Source organism: Chelon labrosus, assembly GCF_963514085.1.
Source record: "Chelon labrosus genome assembly, chromosome: 23".
In the NCBI taxonomy this organism is placed as follows: Eukaryota; Metazoa; Chordata; class Actinopteri; order Mugiliformes; family Mugilidae; genus Chelon; species Chelon labrosus.
The window spans coordinates 12250178-12268342 of record NC_140356.1 but is presented as its reverse complement, the minus strand read 5'-3'; the positions used below and the strand labels follow the sequence as shown (position 1 = coordinate 12268342).

Sequence of the window (18165 nt, the reverse complement as noted above, 5' to 3'; positions counted from 1 at the left end):
AAATAGCCTACATCTTCACCGACCACAAATCGGTAAAATTTAGGAATACTAGAGACTTAACAATCAGTATGTCCAACAAAGACAGGCCATATTCAAGCAGGAAGATAAAATAAAACATTAATTCAAACCTGAGCTCACCTGGCAGCAAGCGGTGGTATGTTCGGGTAACTCCAGCAAATCCAGGCGGTTCTTCAGAAAATAAAAACGCCCTCACTTTGTCATTAGCTTCACGATTTACATTTTGAAGTTAGAAACGTCTAGAAACTGGTCAAAGTATTTGAATTATTCTGCCTCTGTTGTATTTTGTTGTCTCTGTCCTCCTCAACAGGTGTATCTAATTAAGCGACTCTTCTTCTTCTTTAGTCTTGTAGACTACACGCCGCTCTGGCTCATTGCTGCCCCCCTCGGTCAGGTATGAGCCATTTGCTCAAATCTACATCCTCTCACCTCCTTTTAATATTTTTAAATGGCTATTCAGCATGTTTCCCTCTCCTTACCCTCCTTACACATTCATTGTCCTATTGTATGTTTGAAAGTAAGGAGAATATCAGCTGCACTGCGATAAGAATGCCACAAGGCGGCAGTGTCTACATATCAAAACTGGCCTTATATTATTAATTCAGATAAAATTTGTGGATTTTTTTTAAAGCACGCATTGAATTTTGAACAATTCAAGAGTAGATCTTACATCTCTGTGTGTTTCTAAATGGTTCATGTTGATGTCGTTGCTTAGAGGTATTAAATGCGTCAGACTGTGTCATCGACAAAACTCACATCTGATTTCTTTAAAGCTCCATTCATCAGAAACAGGAAGTGCCATTGTATCTCAGACGTGTGAACAGAGGAAAGTCACTTTAAATGTGGTTATTTGTTCCTGTTCAGATTCAGACAGACTCTAGTAGCAAGTCATTGGACATTATGCTATTTTAAGTGGGCCGTGTGAAGCCAGGGTCTTTTTAAACGATATTGCCATTAACTCATCAAATGACACGTAACCAGTTCAGTTCAGTTTTGACTAAAAACATGTTTTTCACACGGACTTGTTCCCCAATTCCACACATCCTCTGCGGTAAAACAGAATAGTTTCAGTGACGATTTTGATTTGACAGAGAAAGACAGACGGTTTGAAAAGAGTCTGACTTAAAGGAGGGAAGTCTGGCAAAAAGGAAACTAAACTAGCCTCTGCTGCAGACAAGTACAGAAATATGCTTTTAACTCAAATCTTCCAGTCACTTTGTTTTCACTGAGTAATGAATTAGCACTGAGACCAGCTTTCATACTAGACACAATGGATTTTCCCCAAACATCAAAGCAGCCGAAACACAATCACCCATGAAGTCTGACACTGATCTTATGTAGATGAGGCTTAAAAGCGAAAAAAAAAAAAAGTGGATACGCTAGAACCAGTTCCAGTTCCTTCTTCCACTGAATAACTACTGCGAATAGAGCTCAGTGCTTATCTCAAATGTGCTAGACATACACATACAAATAAAGGCATTGACGACACAGAAACCACCAGGTTTAGACTTGCATTTAAATATTCAAAATAATATTTTAATAATCCAATAATTAAAACATGTTGATAAAGCTTTACTATATTTTGAAAGTTTGAATTTGATTGCTGAAGTTGTTCAGTGTGATCTTGAAGATATATTTGACACTGGATTAAAGTGTAGTCAGTGTGTTTTCACAACTGGTTCTATGTGTTTCCCCCACCCCACATGAAAAGCCTAACCACTGTCATCAGCTTTTATCTACTTGCGTCATTAGTGATAGTTTAGTTTGAAAGCGACTGATGTCATTATAGCTTCCATTATAGTTGGGGGCTTGGGCGTTTTTAGTGATAGACATTGTATAGAAAACTAATTCAGTTTGAAATAATCCCTGATGGTGTGTCACAGGGTGTGAGGAATGTCAGTCATGGCTCAGCATTCGTCACGCCACGCTCTGCCTGCTGCCGCTGTCTTTGCTGTGCGTTGACGCTCCAGAGCAACGGCGCGAAAAGTCCAGATAGATGCCGTCGAACTCCAGCTCCGAGTCCAAAGACTCCACGATGTGGTCCATCATGATCTCCGGATTGGACGACGGGCTGGGACCGGAGCTGGCATCTTGAGCCAGAGCTTTGGAGGACGAGGGGGAGTCGGACACGAGGGAGCAGGTGTAATGTGTGTCCTCCTCTGGGGAAGGCTCGGGGAGGATGCAGGGGGAGTGGTGCTGTGGCTGGAGAGCGTGGGGAGTTGAGGGACTCTCAGCATCTTGGGTACAGGATTCCTTGCTTGAGGTTAGAGTGTCTGAACGAAGAACAGTAAAAGTTTAGAGCCTTTTCTTTTCTTTTCTTTTTTTTTGCTGTATGCGATTTCATCTGTGTAGTCTTACCTGAAATAACAACAAAAGCAGTGGAAGTTGGGGAGGGGCTGGCGAGGCTGGATGTGCTGCTGGTCTTACTTGCTGCAGATTTGGCTACAGGGCTGCTCTCCTCCATGAAGGAGGTCATCTCACAGACAGAGTGCCGTCTGATCCCGGTGCCACCTCCTGTGGAGGAGTCCATGTCATACTCTACTACAGGCGTTAGCATGGGAACGTTGTAGCTCTTAGAACGGACCACTGGATTCTTGGCACCGGGAGAGTTGCCTGGCTTGGCGGGCCAGCGCTGCAGCCGCTTTTCTAAACAGAGCGATGGAAAAAAAAAGATTAGCTTTTAATTTTGATTGCTTTATAATTGAAAACACGTCTCAAACACTGCGGAAAACCCAAAAGTACAAGAGACTACGTAAACATTAGAGCATGGAACTTTTAGAAACACTTGCATTGGATCTTTTCTGCACATTCAAATAAACACACACATACCTAGGAGGCAGGAAGAGCAGTGCAGATTGGATGATCCGTCTCTGGAATATAAACCATGAGTCCCGAGGTAGGGCGACACCACCTTCTGGATGAGAGACTCAAGACGAAGGTAGTCATCTGTTACACCTTTCGATTCGTGCACACCCTGGGTCAAAGGCACACACACACACACAAGCCGTTGTGTTAGCTGGCTTTTTGGCTGGTAGCAATGGAAACTTTAAAAGCCATGAAAACATTTCCGGGAAAGAACAAAAGAAGAAAGAGCTCAATTTGGCTTTCTGTGATTTTATCAATAGCTAACTGTGAGCAGAATGAAAGATCTCTGATAGGCTCGTTGACTTTACTTTAAAACTAAATGGTGCGTACACAAAACACAACAGGAGACACTGTGGTTTTAGAGCTCTGACTGGAAGTGCTGAGTGGAGCTGGTATGAATCTTACACTTGTATAAACATATATAACCATCAACAGTGTGGCTTAATTTAGATAAAGAGAAACAAACAAAACAAACCCATGTCTGATTTAATACATACAGTATATATATATATATATATATACAGTATAGAGAGACTCAACTTCTGTGAGGACAAAGGATGTAAATGTAATGCTGAACCACATAGCAAAGACTATAAATAAATAAAAATAAATAAAGCGCAGGGCAAAATGACATCTATCTTAGCCACATCACTGCATTTCACGTTTAATTCTGACTTGGTCACCACCAAAGTCTGAGAGTCTGGCATTTCAGCAGCGTTACTAGCTAATAATTGACCGATTCTGGATGTGGCATTTGGTTCTTGGAAAGTAGTGTACAGTGGATTTTAAGGACGTGTTCCCCAGTTGATTGGTCAATATGCACCAAAAGTCTCATTGGTCGGACCATCTCCAACGTCACTTTATAACAGAGAAAAGCCTTTGGTTTGTTTTTTAGGCTTCCTGGATTAAGCTCTTATTTTGGGGCATAAGGAGGGACAGTGCACCACACCTAATGAAGAATGCTTTGGTCAAGTTTTTTTTAACGTTAACTGAATGTTTACTCTGAGTCGGCTCCAAACGAATTGATACCATGTAGAGAAGTTGTCTGTGTGGCTGAGTTTTGACCAAAAAGTCTGCAGTTTGTGTATTACAGCTCCACAACCAACATACGTCATCACACCAACATCTAAAAGACGTAGGCTAACTTGTCTGCCTTAGGATCTTCTCTCAGTTGAGTCTGTTTCAGTATAACATAATTTGGTTATAGGCTGCAAATACAAGCTTTTTATGCTCATTTATAATTATTTTAAGATAATTAAGCTACTAGCTAGATTGTCCTCTGGCCATCTTGAGATAACTTTCCACCATGACCAATCAGCTGGTCCAAGAGTAAGATTTCTGTCGACCAAGATTTTCTTTGGTTAAGCTCTTTTCAAAATGTCTGCCTCCTTCTGCTCAAAACAATAAGAGCGATGACGCTGAGCCAAAACAAGTAGCTTAAAAACGCATTGCGGAGTGCTGAAAAGCAAATATTCTTCTGTTTGAAAGGTTCAGGCTCTTCGTTTCTGTTTAGTTAAAGCCAGCACCTGCTCTGATGGACCATTTAAAACCAATAAAATACTGGCAGCATTTTAATTAGATTCAGAATCACCTTCAAAAATTTGATAAATAAATTTTCACACTATGGGATGACGCACATCTGGGCCCAGACCTCGTACTCAGATCAATCAGGTTTCAATACCCTGAATCATTGCATGAAAACCGCAGCACAGAAACAAACCACATAAATAGAGCAGGCTTCAGTGAACTGGCGTCACAGCACTTTAACAGGATGAAAGGGAAATCACTAACAGATGAAACAAGAAGAAGCAAAAGCTGCAGGCACTCGTTGCAAGAAATTTTATCTTACAAAACCCTTTTTTGAACTACGTTCCTGTCGTCTTTCATACCTTTGAGTCTGCCTCCTTTTGTTTGACCTCATTCCTTTATGTTGGTATTCATGTGGTCAAACTAAATAGACCAGTTGAAATTACTCTGCAATTTATCTACACACAATGAATCAAAGAGAAAAACAAAAATACAATGCTTTCAGAACACCTCTGGCCCTTTTCTGTCTGAATCTGGAAGGAGCAGATTTGGGTCAATGAGTCACCACAACTATGTCCTAACTAACCCAAACACAACAAGAAGTAGACACACTTGGACTCCCTTGAGAGCACATTTTGGCCCACTTGCATTCATTACTGGACCTTACACAGGACAGATAACTATATAGTCTTTATGCAGGAGGAGCGATCCAAACTACAAAGACTGATTCTTAATTTATAATCCTCCAGGAGCCAAAGGTGTCTCTAAGATTCAAGCTATTTTATCAGCGGAGGTATCTAAGGAAAGTCAGAGGACAGACAAATTGCAAACAGTTTCTCTTAATTCCAGAAGTAAGAGACCAATATATTCAGTACTCAGAAGCAAGACTTCTAAGAAATACAGCACTTATCACTTCCCCTTAGACTGTAGTCGTATTCTTTATGTTAAAAACTAGCTCAATCAAAAAGGGATTTTCCACTTATTAAACTGAAAGCTGACTAGAATCTGTGAAGTATAGACAAAAGATAACACATACAAGCAGTGGCTTCAAAGAACTAATGACAGGAGAATAAAGCTCCCGTAGTTCCTTCATCTGCCTCATCCTTGCTGTTGTAAACACACTCAAGTTGTTTTCCGGGGTTAGAAAAATCCTGCATGTGATGCACTTTACTGAAAAAACTTCAGCTCTTCTCCAATGAAGTGGTGCACACGGTGTTGCATATAAGTCTGGGTGGCTGTATTCCACGTAGATGTAGCCCTAGCTCTAACCCTAACCCTAACCCTAACCCTAAGTCCGCTGTTAAAAGAGCTATATAAGGAGAATGAGTGCTAATTAAAATTAAATACACTCTGGGGATTTTTATGAAACAAGCAGCATCTTGGATTAAAAACCAGTGAATGCTGTTGGCAAGAAAAGCACAGAAAGGCCACAGTTAAATGATAAGTAAACAGCTCTTCCAGTTCTACTAGTAAGTTAAGGTAAGTGACAATTTATGGAACAACAACTAAACTTGGTTCACCTACATATTAAAGCATACGACTTGCTTTGACTCTCATTACTCTGCAGACAAGACAAAAACAATTCAAATATTCCTTTGCATAAACTCTTACGAGGATGTAAACATGGATAATTCACCCAGACAAACACAGTGGCAGGGAGGTGCAGAGGCTACTGAGTGGTCATGGGAAGAAAACTGTGCTCTGTGAACACACTGACATTCACTTCCTGTGAGGTCCCTTTGCAAGAAAAAACAAAACAAAACACAACAACCCCTCTCTCTACCCTCTGCTCCTCTTTCCCCATCTGTTGACATTTACCCTCACCCCACATCAGTCAAGCGTACTTGTGCATGCCATATGTTTAAGGATGAGAGAGAAGAGACCGTGTGAGAGATTCTTGGTCGCAGAGGAGGAAAAGTTAAAGAGTACCTGTAGTATCAGCAGCATCTGTATGATGGAGGGAGGAACTCTGGCTCGGGGTCGAGACAGCGCCTCGTCCAGTTTCAGGTTGAGGGTGATGATATTCCTGAAGTGGAGAAGAGCCAGCTGACGCACGGACGGCTCTTTTCCCTGTAGACACGCAAACACCCACGTCAGTGAAACTGAGCCGTTTAACTGAAACGTAAGCTCGATGAGTGAACTTGGGTGAGCGTACCTGTACGGGGTAAAAGATGGCCTGCAGCATGGACAGAACATCACAGAAGAAGAAGTCCCACGTGTCAGCCAGGGAGTCCAACAGCTTCTGACCTATGACACAACCAGGAAGACAATTAACGAATCAGTAGAGTCAATGAGACTAAAGGAGCAAGACAGTAAACACACTGATGCAAATTAGACCATAGAGTTCCTTCAATGAAAAAGGGCTTATCTATACACAGTATGTCTATAAAGACCAAAGTCCATCAGGAAATCAGATGATAAGCAGTAACATCTGATCTGATAAGGGGAATTAAATTGCTCAACGGAGCAACGATACAAACTTCACAACAAGCTGTGAACACCTGAAATATTAACGTCTTATAAAGTTCCAGGAAAAACATGATTCACTCTTCTGCAAAGGGGTACGAGAGGAACGAACAGGCCCACAACCTAACACAATAGGCAAAATAAAGAAATACTTATTAAATACCATAACTAAACCCTTACAAGAACATTTAATATAAAATATAAAAACATATTAGAGAAACTAAGTAGTTCAATTATGTTTGGAATTAAGTCCCAAAGCGCTTCCCCTGCAGTTAACACCAAACTCCTCTTCAACCAGAACAATGACTGTATGAGTGGCTGTGGTTTGTCTTATCTTAAATTTCTCACTGACAAGAAGTGCACTTGACGTAAAGGATCGCTTCCTGTCTGCTGGCTGTGACGACAGTGGTGAAAATCTGTCACTGTGTGTGTGTGTGTGTGTGTGTGTTATCATGTCAAAGGTACTTCTTCACATAAAGGTCACACATTTACCACAACAGAGAGAACAGCATAATATCACTATCACCTATGCAGTGTCTCTGTGTCACTGTGTGTGTGTCTGTGTGCGTACAGGTGTGTGGGGCAGAAGCAGGACCTTTTACTAGAAGTGACGTGACGTTGGGGAGATAAAGTCTGTCCTCACAGCTCAAACTAATAGTTAACTAACAGGGTTAACTCTGCATCTGGAACTCTAGTCAATTATTATTTTATCCACTGTGTCTGAGATTAGACTAGTGTCAGACAAAAACAATGAAGTCGGAGTTCCCCTGAAATAAATCATCGGCACTGCGGACACTCTTCTTCAAAGCCGGGAGGCTTATAACGGAAGGAAATTCAAAAGTAAATGCAGTAACTTTAAAGGGGAACTACTGTTTTTTACAACCTGGATGTTATTTCTGGCATAAAATACGATTGTTTACTCACCCATATAACTTTGGTGTTATTTGTAGTCATTCGTCATTTATTTAGATCTGCGTATATCCATATAGTGGGAGTGACTGGGGCACCGAAACACAGCCTCTAAATAACGCATTATCTGCCGCAAAACTCGTTCATTTGACCAATATTTTGTTATGATACGCTAGTGCCATTCTGCGTATATCCATATAGTGGGAGTGACTGGGGCACCGAAACGCAGCGGCGCTCAGAAATGACATCATCCAGGTCAGAAGACATCATCCGGGGTCTGTAGGTCAATCTACTGACCCCGGATGATGATGACAGGTTACTCCAGATTCAATGGGGAATAGCACTAGCCTACGATAACAAAATATTGGTGAAATGAATGAGTTTCGCAGCAGATAATGCGTTATTTAGAGGCTGCGTTTAGGTGCCCCAGTCACTCCCACTATATGGGTATACACAGTTCTAAATATCTCCCGAACAACTACAAATTACACAAAAGTTATATGGGTGAGTAAACGATCGTATGTTATGCCAGAAATAAGGTCCAGATTGTAAGACACAGTAGTTCGCCATTAAGTTCAGAGGGAGAAATAGAGATTATACTATTTCCTTCTCTGCGTAACATCTTAAAAATCTGCAATCTTCTGTCCATTTAACATCTATTTATTTGCTCTTAAATATTGCCAGAGTTTGCACGTTCTCCAGGTGCTCAGGCTTACTCCCACTGTCCCAAAAACATGATTGCTAGGTTAACTGATGATTCTAGCTTGGCTGCAGATGTACATGTGAGTGTGAATGGTTGCTTGTCTCCCAGTGTTAGCTCTGTGACGATCTGCTTGCAGATGGTGGATGATAAACTAAATATTTGCGGATTTTATATCTGTAAATGTGGTTGAATGTCTAAGAGTCGCTTCAAAGATTACAAGACAATAAAAAAGCTTCATAAAGCTTGTAATAAATGAAACATCAGATGGTCACAAGCCAAAAATATATCAGTTATATAGTTTGTGTGCCACACAATAGATCAATATACGTTTTATTTACCTTCATAGTATCGGATCTTGTCTCTCAATATGACCATGCCTTTAGTGAGCAGCTGGTTCTGAAGGTACTCAGTAAAGAAAGAGCCCAGCTCAGTCTTCAGCAGCTGCCTACAAAAAACCCAACAACACACTGTTAGAGCGTGAAAAGACTGACACACTTCACATGTAACACACAGCCACACATCAGCCATGATACCATTAGGCTGACGTGATGAGATTGCATTATGCAAACTGCAGTGTTTAAACAGCAGCGTACTCAGGAAATGAGAAAAGACGCTGTTCACACTGAAAGCTACATCTGAACATTTCAACAAACCAGATTTTCCACTGATGAGCTGATAAACACAAACTGGAAGACAAGTATGACTGCACAGTTATTGTGGAAAGAGACGCATTTAATCTTTAATGAATCACAAGATGTCCCAGGACAAACACTGTGTGTTTGGAGACATGAACATCTCTTTCTTGATAAAGAGTGCTGCATTTGTATGTGAAGCTTTTGTTGCTTTAGATACAACCACTTGAGTCCATTCACAACCTCAGGCCACGTTAGACTGTTACAAGAACGGCCATCACTGTTTGTACCGGGTAATCTGTGCACACGTATGTTTATGTTGTATACATTATGTATGCGTGGGGTAATATTTATACACCACACAGCAAGTCTGTTTTTGACAGCCCTGACTCAAGTGCCCTCAGCTACAGTGCAATTAAACACAAAACAAACAGCACTGACCCCTCACTAACCTCGACCTGTCATCTCCCATTTTAAACAGTTTTAAGCGGTTTTTTTTTTTCATTCAGTGGACAATGCAGGAGGGGGAAAAACTACGTACGAGGGAGCTCTTTCAGAATCATTTCATTTCAGACGTAAGCACGTTGATTTATTTCCTATTTCCTTAAATATCTGGCTCAAGCTGAAGGTCAGGGAGTCAGAGAGACAGACGGAGAGAGCGAGCTCACCTGACACCTTCGTTCAGAGTGTAGAGTTCATTTTCTCCCAGATCCTTCCTCTGGAAAACTGAGATCACTGCGTTGTGGATGCTGTGGATAAACACAAAGGAATGCATTTAAAAGGAAATAAAGAAACACGAATAGCCAACCCATGGAAATAAACTTACAACCTTTTTTTTTTTCTCCTTAATTTGTCATAAAACAAAAAGGAAATGAGTCACGTCAGACCATGAAACAATTTATCAGTGAACTGTTCAAACACTTTTAAAAATGTAGGAGGTACAACTCAACTAAAGGTGAGCTGTTGTGTCACCACCCAAATACTTTTGGTATCTGTAAGATGTAATATTCAAAGTATCACGCGTAGGTTGATCAACTTCAGTCGAGGTTCACAAATGTTTCTCGGAACCACCAACATCTAAATATCCTACAGCAGATTTACTCCTAGCTTAAAGCTTAACAATAAACTCTGAGTGGTCTCCTTGTAAAATAGAAAAAAAAAAAAAAAACGGGAGGTCAAGCTTATGTGACAACAAACTGACGCCGCTCTCTGTCATCCAGAGCTGAATAAAGCTGAAACACCGTGAAAACCAACCAGAGAAAAGAGAGAGAAGACCAAAGGAGAAAGGAATCTATCAGGCAGAATGGGATGAAAAGAGGAGAGAGGACTGGATGGCGATAAAGACATGTGAGTGATGGACCCTGAGGGAAGAGAGTGTGTGTAATGTATGTAAGAAGAGGTTTCTATTCATGGCATGAATAATAAGTACCAGTAGAGCTGCTGAGGATGTTTGAAGTAAAAGAAATAAACCCCAAAAGTACTTGCATGCATGAAAAAATTAAATAAAATTAACATACAGTCAAAAGTCTGAGTGATTAAGAATCCTTCATGCACTGACCTGTTCCAGGTGGCATTGGCTCCGGCCCTCCTCTGCTGGGTCCCTTTGTCCCGGCTGCAGTCCTCCGCCAACCCTCCAGCTGTTCCGCCCTTCTCCCCACCTCCCGCTGGGGTTTTGGCCTGCGAGAGGTCGGTCAGACTGGAGGACGAGCCCGTGCCCAGCCGCAGTTTGTTGTGGAGGCTCCTTGAAATCCAAAAGTGAGAAAGAGAAAATGATAATGATTTATAATAAGTATAAATTTTCACACATTTTTTTTTTTTGTACCAGCAAATACAGATGTGGAAAGATGGGGCTCATACTGAAACTTAATCAGCAGAAATTCCAAAGTATAGGACATCAGTGCATTAACTGCTGCGCAAAAACACCACTGTATTCTTCAAGATGTCTCACAACATTTACATTTATTTATAGGTCAGCAGTTTTTATTAGCCATTTGATGCAGCTAAATCGGGATGATAAAGGAGGGAACTAGAGTAAAGGGGAGAAACTAAAATTGGAAAGGGAGAGAGTGGGGCAACGGAAGATCAAGAATAGAGAAAGAGAAAGCGGAAGGATGGCATAAAAGCGCCAAAAACCAGTGAAATGCACAGAAAAAGAAAAACAGAGCAGAGCACATCAAAGATGAAAAAGGAGGGGAGGAGTGTACAAAGAGGTACAGGAAGAGGAGAAGATACTCTAAATATTGAGACTGTTTCAAGAATACGCGCCTGTTCAACAATAAACAAAAATGAAAGGAGGAGTCTTCCGATTCTAATCATACAGAAATTTTAAATTAAATGAGAGTGGTGCATTCTGGGAAACTGCATTAAACATTTTTCCATTTTTTGACGATAAACAACTAATCATAGATGGGAGATGAACCAAAAAAATGCTTGTCCTGTGGAGGGTCATGTGGGGGGCTGGAGCCTATCCCAGCTGTCATCGGGCGAAAGGAGGGGTACACCCTGGACAGGTCTGCAGTCTATCGCAGGACTAACACAGAGAGACTCACATGCACACCCACGGACAATTTAGCATCACCAGTTAACCTAACGAGCATGTCTTTGGACGGTGGGAGGAAGCCGGAGTACCCAGAGAGAACCCACGCAGACACAGGGAGAACATGCAAACTCCACACAGAACCAAAAAATGCATTATATATTTATATATACAGTACATGGACGCAAGTATAGATAGATATACACTCTGTTTCAATGTCTCCACAAATTCTGTAACAGCTGAAAAACACACAACACATCCACCGGTCACGCTTACACATCATGTACTTACTCTAGTAACTGAAAAGGTACGACATATCCCCACTCCATGCGTCTCTGTTTCACTCTTTCACTCACAAATCAGTTTCCCTTCTTTTTGTCTTGTTTTTCCTTCCACCTTTTCAAAGCCACCTGCCTTGACTCTCTCTCTCTCTCTCTCTCTCTCACTCTCTACTATTCTCTGCCCTCTTCTCTCTGCCACTTTACCTCTCTGTCTCCTCCTCAGTTTGCCAGTCTGTGCCAGTTGGTAACCATGTGACCCTGTGAGCTTTTGTGCCAGGCGAACAAAGGAAACCTTTGAGGTTCAAGAGCTGCCAAGAGGGAAGGGGAAGGATTTAAAGGTGACACACACTTCACTTCATCTTCCTCGCTGTCTCTCTGTGTGGGGCCCAGAGCAGACAGAAGCAGCATTCAAGCCGTCGACCCAATTTACTGATCACTGCTCAATAATTCCTAATTTACTGAATCGATTTTATCTCTTCTATATTGTAGTTATTTTACTTTTCGTCTTTAGCAATAAATATATAATAATCCACTCCCAGTGCATACTCGTGATATGAATTGCACAGAAGAAGCAGAAGAAAGAGAGTAAAAATAGAAAGTAGCAGAAGAGGGAAAAAAAGAATGGATGGAAAATATGGAGAAGAGGAGGTGTGTGTGTTTGTTGTTGGTCCGTCTGTCAACCTGGATCTTAGTTCAACTCCACATAAATAGGTCAGCATGAGAAACAGGAGCCCTGGGCACAGACACACACAGACACAGCTCACGTCAAAGTGAGGATGAGTTTCCAAATTCTCTCAAAAAAAAAAAGGTTCAGAGCTGTAGCTTGTGCCACTGAATCTGCACGCACACTGCAGCCAAAGGTTTTCTCCTGAAGAATATATGATGCGAACCCTAAAACAGAATCAGGAGATACAGGCACAGTGTCTCGGGATGATTTCTTTGTTGATTTTAGGGTGCTGATGTATTACGGAGGTAAAATACTTTCTGTTGTTGGCTCCGAATCAACAGGAGTTGAAATTAAAAAGGCTGCAGCCTAATTAATAAACAAAAGAGGATGGGTGGGGGGGTGGGGGAGTGAAAGCACGAATGAGATCATTCAGGAATGCATGCGAGAGTCTTCTACTTTGATCCACCGTTGTGTGTCCCAAACAACAGAGACAATGAGAGAAAAGGGGGAAAGGAAAAGTACTGGGCTGCAGCAAACTCAATGGGACCTGCTGGCTGAAGTGAGTGCATGCATGTGTGTGCGTTCTTACTTCCTAAACGAGCCCTCTCGCTCCATGTTAGAACCGTCAGATGGCTAGCAACCACCCTCCAACCACAACCGGAGAATCAGCATCTGAAAAAGTACGAATATTTGGTGAGATACCATCAGATAAACGCAATCATATGTTGTGAACATGACCGACAAGTAGTGGACTTAAACTTAATGGGCCTCTGCTGATTTTCAAGTGAAGAGAGACCTTTATCACAGTTTTATCTTTTTGTCACATTTGGAAAAAGTCAATGAAATCTTGTCTATTGATTTAAAACCTGATTTTTACAACCTGGACCTTATTTCTGGCATAAAATACGATCGTTTACTCACCCATATAACTTTTGTATCATTTGTAGTCATTTGGGAGATATTTAGATCCGCGTATATCCATATAGTGGGAGTGAGTGGGGCACCGAAACGCAGCCTCTAAAAAACTCATTATCTGCCATGAAACTCGTTCATTTGACCAATATTTTATTATGATACACTAGTGCTATTCCCTGTTGAGTCCGGAGTTACCTATCATCATCCGGGGTTTGTAGATTGACCTACTAATCTCTGACCTGGATGATGTCATCTGTCTAAGTGTTGTGTGCATGCCGCGCGGCTTGTTTACCTGTAATTTGCTACTGCTAGTTTTTTGCAACATGGCTGAATATTTTTCCGATTCTGAGGTTGTGGACGACGGCTTTGTTTATGATGGACGTCCTTACCATTTTGAGCAAGAATATACGGATGAGGGGCTTGTTGAAAGGAGGAAGCAGAGGCAGAGAGAGGAACAGCTGGCCAAAGAACAACAAACCGCTGCACGTCTGTGAATAGATAACAGGTAACTCTGAACTCAACGGGGAATAGCACTAGCGTATCATAACAAAATATTGGTGAAATGAACGAGCTTCGTGGCAGATAATGTGTTATTTAGAGGCTGCGTTTCGGTGCCCCACTCACTCCCACTATATGGATATACACGGATCTAAATATCTCCCAAACGACTACTAATGACACAAAAGTTATATGGGTGAGTAAACGACCGTATTTTATGCCAGAAATAAGGTCCAGGTTGTAAAAAACGGTAGTTCCCCTTTAATAGGCCTCAGCTGATTTTCAAGTGAAGAGAGACCTTTATCACAGTTTTATTTTTTTTGTCACATTTTGAAAAAGTCAATGAAATCTTGTCTACTGATTTAAAAACTTAACAAACGTGTGAAAAGCTGCAGAAGAGTGCAACTGTTAATAGCAGCTCTCGGGCAGTTAAACTTGCTGACTCACAGGCCGACAGACGAACAGGTGTCTGCTCACCGTCTAGCGAACAAGACACAGTATTCTAATTAAATTACAGTGGTTGAGACAGACATTTGATCCTGCCAAACTCAAATGCCCCTACCCACAGACACACGCGCACACAAACATAGATGGTACGACAAGCAAGTCAAACAAGCTGAAGATGTGGCTTTGTCTTGACCTATATCACTAAACCATAACATTTTTTCAAGGTGCCACAATCGTCTAACTCTTGCAAAATGTTACGTTTAAGTTTATGGGTTTCAACTTTAAATAACTGGGCACAAAGCACACGCATGCAAGCAAAGTCACTCTGTGGGTCAGTCACTTTTATTTTTCCGGTGCACTGTGGGTAAAGTTGAGGTGCCACTCGGGTCGACTGCACTCGGTTAAACTGAAAAGTGTTACTCTGCTTGGGCAGCAGTCGCTCTCATGTGGTTCAAGCTTTACTTCCTGGAAATTAAATTTGACGCTGTGTAATATAGACCATGATCTGCTGAGGCTGCAGCATTAAAAAGCATATCTCATTTATTTTCATTTTCAGTTATCTGTGCCGTGCTGTACTTTGGTCAACGCAAAGTATTCTTGACATAAACTTGACAACTTTAACCTTGTATTTGAAGCCTATCTCTACGCAGAGGGAGAGACAGATATGTGTAGAGTTAAAAAGTAAATGTTATAGCTATAACTTTGTGCTTGGCCCAGCAGAAGTTTAAGGTATCCAAGCTGAATAACGTACATGCACTGTGGCTTTATCCTGTTGCTGCAAGTTCTGCTCTTTCTTCTGCCACACTTTAGAGCGGTTTAATGGCTTGCTTAAGGGCACCAAGACTGCGGTTGCATGGATTGTGGTTTTTAAAGCTTGGAGAGCATCTGGCCAAATTTTCCTGAACAGTACAGAGAATGAAAGCATGATGATTTAAAATCTTCTCTCTGTGCAAAGCCTCCTCCTCCTCCTTCACCACCACCCCCTCCTCATCTTCTCTCTACTCTCCCCTAGCAGCAGACAGTTTACATTGTAAGTAGATATCAGGGACTCCGCTGCTGAAAATTAACACCAGTAATCTGCTTCAACTGGAAAACACAGCACGCACTATTGTGCAGACAGGCAGCACAGCAGGAAAATTACGACCCCGCACCAGACAAGAGCTAAAATAAATGTCTTGCAGCAGGTTCGTCTGCTAAAGCAGAAAACCAAACCACAACTTGCGGTGGAGCAGTCAACAAACCATTGCTGTATGTATTTTTAAGATCTATCCTGCCCTGACAGATACTCTTCAAAGTTGGCAGCTGCTCTTGTCCACCTGTGCGCCGCTAATGCGTTTTGCAATGCACGGAAAAGTATTGAGCATGAAGTTAGCAGCCAAAAACTACAATAGCAACCCCTGCGAGAAGACATAAAGCAACATATATAAAGTTATGGAAATAAAATGTAGGAAGTTGGGGTTTTGAAAGTGATTTAAGCCCAAAAATAAATATGTTTCTTCCAGCTTCGTTTTGAGGTGTATCTTCTCTTATAAGCAAACTAAATAAAAGAGAATACCTCTTCTAATATCTGAAATGAGTACTCACTTTTTTCTTGTTTTCCTCGCCCCGTTTCAAATCAAGTGTTCCCTGAGTTAAAATAATAAGTGGACGGTTTCTGTGAAGGTCCGCATCAAATGCTCTGAGCTGTCCCGGCTTGTCTCGGCAGCGTCTCGAGGCTGCGCGCGTTCTCCAGGAAAATATCCGATATCTGGATTGGAACCCCGCGTGCGCTGCTGCTGCGAGCTGTCAGCGCGACTCTCTGAGACTGTCCGCGAGCGAGAGAGTGAGAGAGCGAGGGAGGGAGGAAGTGAGAAAGTAGAGAGAGAGAGAGAGAGAGAGAGAGATAGTGTGTGTTGCGGTGTGTGTGTGAAGTTTGTGCGCGCAGGGGTAGGTGGGTGCGAGATGAAACCTATGGAAAATACTTATGGTTTACATTGTGTTTACACTGAGGGTAAAAATAGGCCCTGCTACTACTACTACACACAACAACAGTGGAAACAAATAGATAAAATACCAAAGTGAGTGATTGCCACTGCCGGCATGTGACACATGCGATGGAAACTAGCTATTCATGAAACACATTTTGAGGCAGTGAAACTTGATTTTGTTTTTTGTTGTTTTTGCATGAGGTTGCAGGAGATCTTTTGGCAAGGGTGGAAATGGGGGGGTTGGACGGGTTGGGCTTTTCAAATGCAATCTAATCTAACAATCCTGCACCAAATCTTTGTTTAAAATATCATATTTATTCAACTGTGGTTTGTTGTACCATTGAACTGTGTTCTATTATTATGGCAACCCCCGTTTTAGTGAGTGGGCTAGGCTAAATAACAGAAAGCACCACAAACTGCATCCTCCAGAATGATCGTATGGCTGAATTATAACCTGTTTCAGCACAAACTGAACATTATAACAGTCATAAAGCTAAGATTTAGTGCACTAATGAATTTGCAAATGACTGTATAATTACTAATTTTAGTGAGTGCAATGCTAATTCATTTGAGATGGACTTTATTTGAACAATCCTTTCAGCTGGATTCGGATTAGACTTGGAAAACAACCTGCATTTGTAACCTTTAGTGCACACATACGGTTAGGTCCCCGGACACTTTGTCAAAACATGTTTACATCATTCATTCCTGCACCCTTTCCTCTAATTTGGACGTGAACACCCTCAAATTAAAGTTGAGAGTCTGGAGTTTTAGCCAGTTTTACATGAGCCTAAGATTGCAATGCAGATTAGCTGCAGCGTCGTCAGCAGATTTAAAAGACTTGATCATGTTTAATTCATAACAAAATAATTCAATGGACATTACGCTGAGTGCTTTTACTGCCAATGCACACGGCCACTCAGCAGCTACACTAGCAGCTCCTGTGTGTGTGTGTGTGTGTGTGTTAAGTGTGTGTTGTGAGCCACCTTGCAGAGCCACCTTGCATTGCACAAGTGATCATGTCTGGTCCCATTAGCAGCACACGTTATCTAATGCAGAGATCTCCTGTGTTAACCACAACATCACACCCCACAAACTGCAATCTCTCTGCAGACTCTGCACACAGCTTCACTCTTCTCTCACTGATCAGTCTGATAGGGCACCACACACACGCGCAGATTATAAACCTTAGCTCTCGGTCTCACCCGTCCCTCCCACCCTGTAATAAGGAACAGGTTTATAATAGCAAAGTCGACAGGTCAAGGACAGAAAGGTTCCTGGGAGCGGAAAACAACCTGGAAAAATACAGCGTGGAGTTTAATAATCAGGTTTGCACACCTCATTCCAACTTTTCCACGGTAACGCAGTAAATGAGTGGCGTGAGTTTTTCTTGTAGTTAACGAGTGTTGGTTTAAGGGCAATCTCATGACCTGAAAAAGAAACCATTGTGTATTTTGATACCAGGAAACACAGTGCCGGCATGCAGAAACTGAAAACTTCCACTGTGTTTAGCATCCATGTCACCTATCAGCTACAGCAGCTGTCAATCCATCATCCCTTGCCGATGTCTTTATTTTGACTGAATCGTTCTGACGGCTACTTTCACACAACACGGTTAAAGGCTAGCCACAGAGTTGCGTTATGGCTTTTCGGGTTCTCTTTCGCGGCCTGATATGGTTTCGGGATGCCATTTCACACTTCAGCAACACACTGTGAAGATGATTTTTGTCGCAG

The 18165-nt window shown here is 41.8% G+C and overlaps 1 protein-coding gene across 2 annotated transcripts; it reads right to left on the bottom strand.

The window, feature by feature from the left end:
* Positions 1-1476: 1476 nt before the first annotated feature.
* LOC311508628 (proline-rich protein 5-like) lies at positions 1477-16253 on the bottom strand. Of its 2 annotated transcripts, XM_084573481.1 has the most exons (10): positions 16049-16253; positions 13194-13276; positions 10679-10861; positions 9789-9869; positions 8827-8933; positions 6566-6657; positions 6340-6480; positions 2848-2992; positions 2377-2664; positions 1477-2291 (listed from the first exon to the last, which is right to left on the bottom strand). In XM_084573481.1, the coding sequence occupies exons 2-10, from the start codon at positions 13217-13219 to the stop codon at positions 1936-1938; spliced, it is 1419 nt and encodes a 472-aa protein (XP_084429607.1). In that variant the 5' UTR covers positions 13220-13276; positions 16049-16253; the 3' UTR covers positions 1477-1935. The 2 variants fall into 2 exon arrangements, with proteins under 2 accessions (XP_084429607.1, XP_084429608.1); XM_084573482.1 differs by lacking the exon at positions 16049-16253 and having other exon boundaries at positions 13194-13774.
* Positions 16254-18165: the final 1912 nt, after the last annotated feature.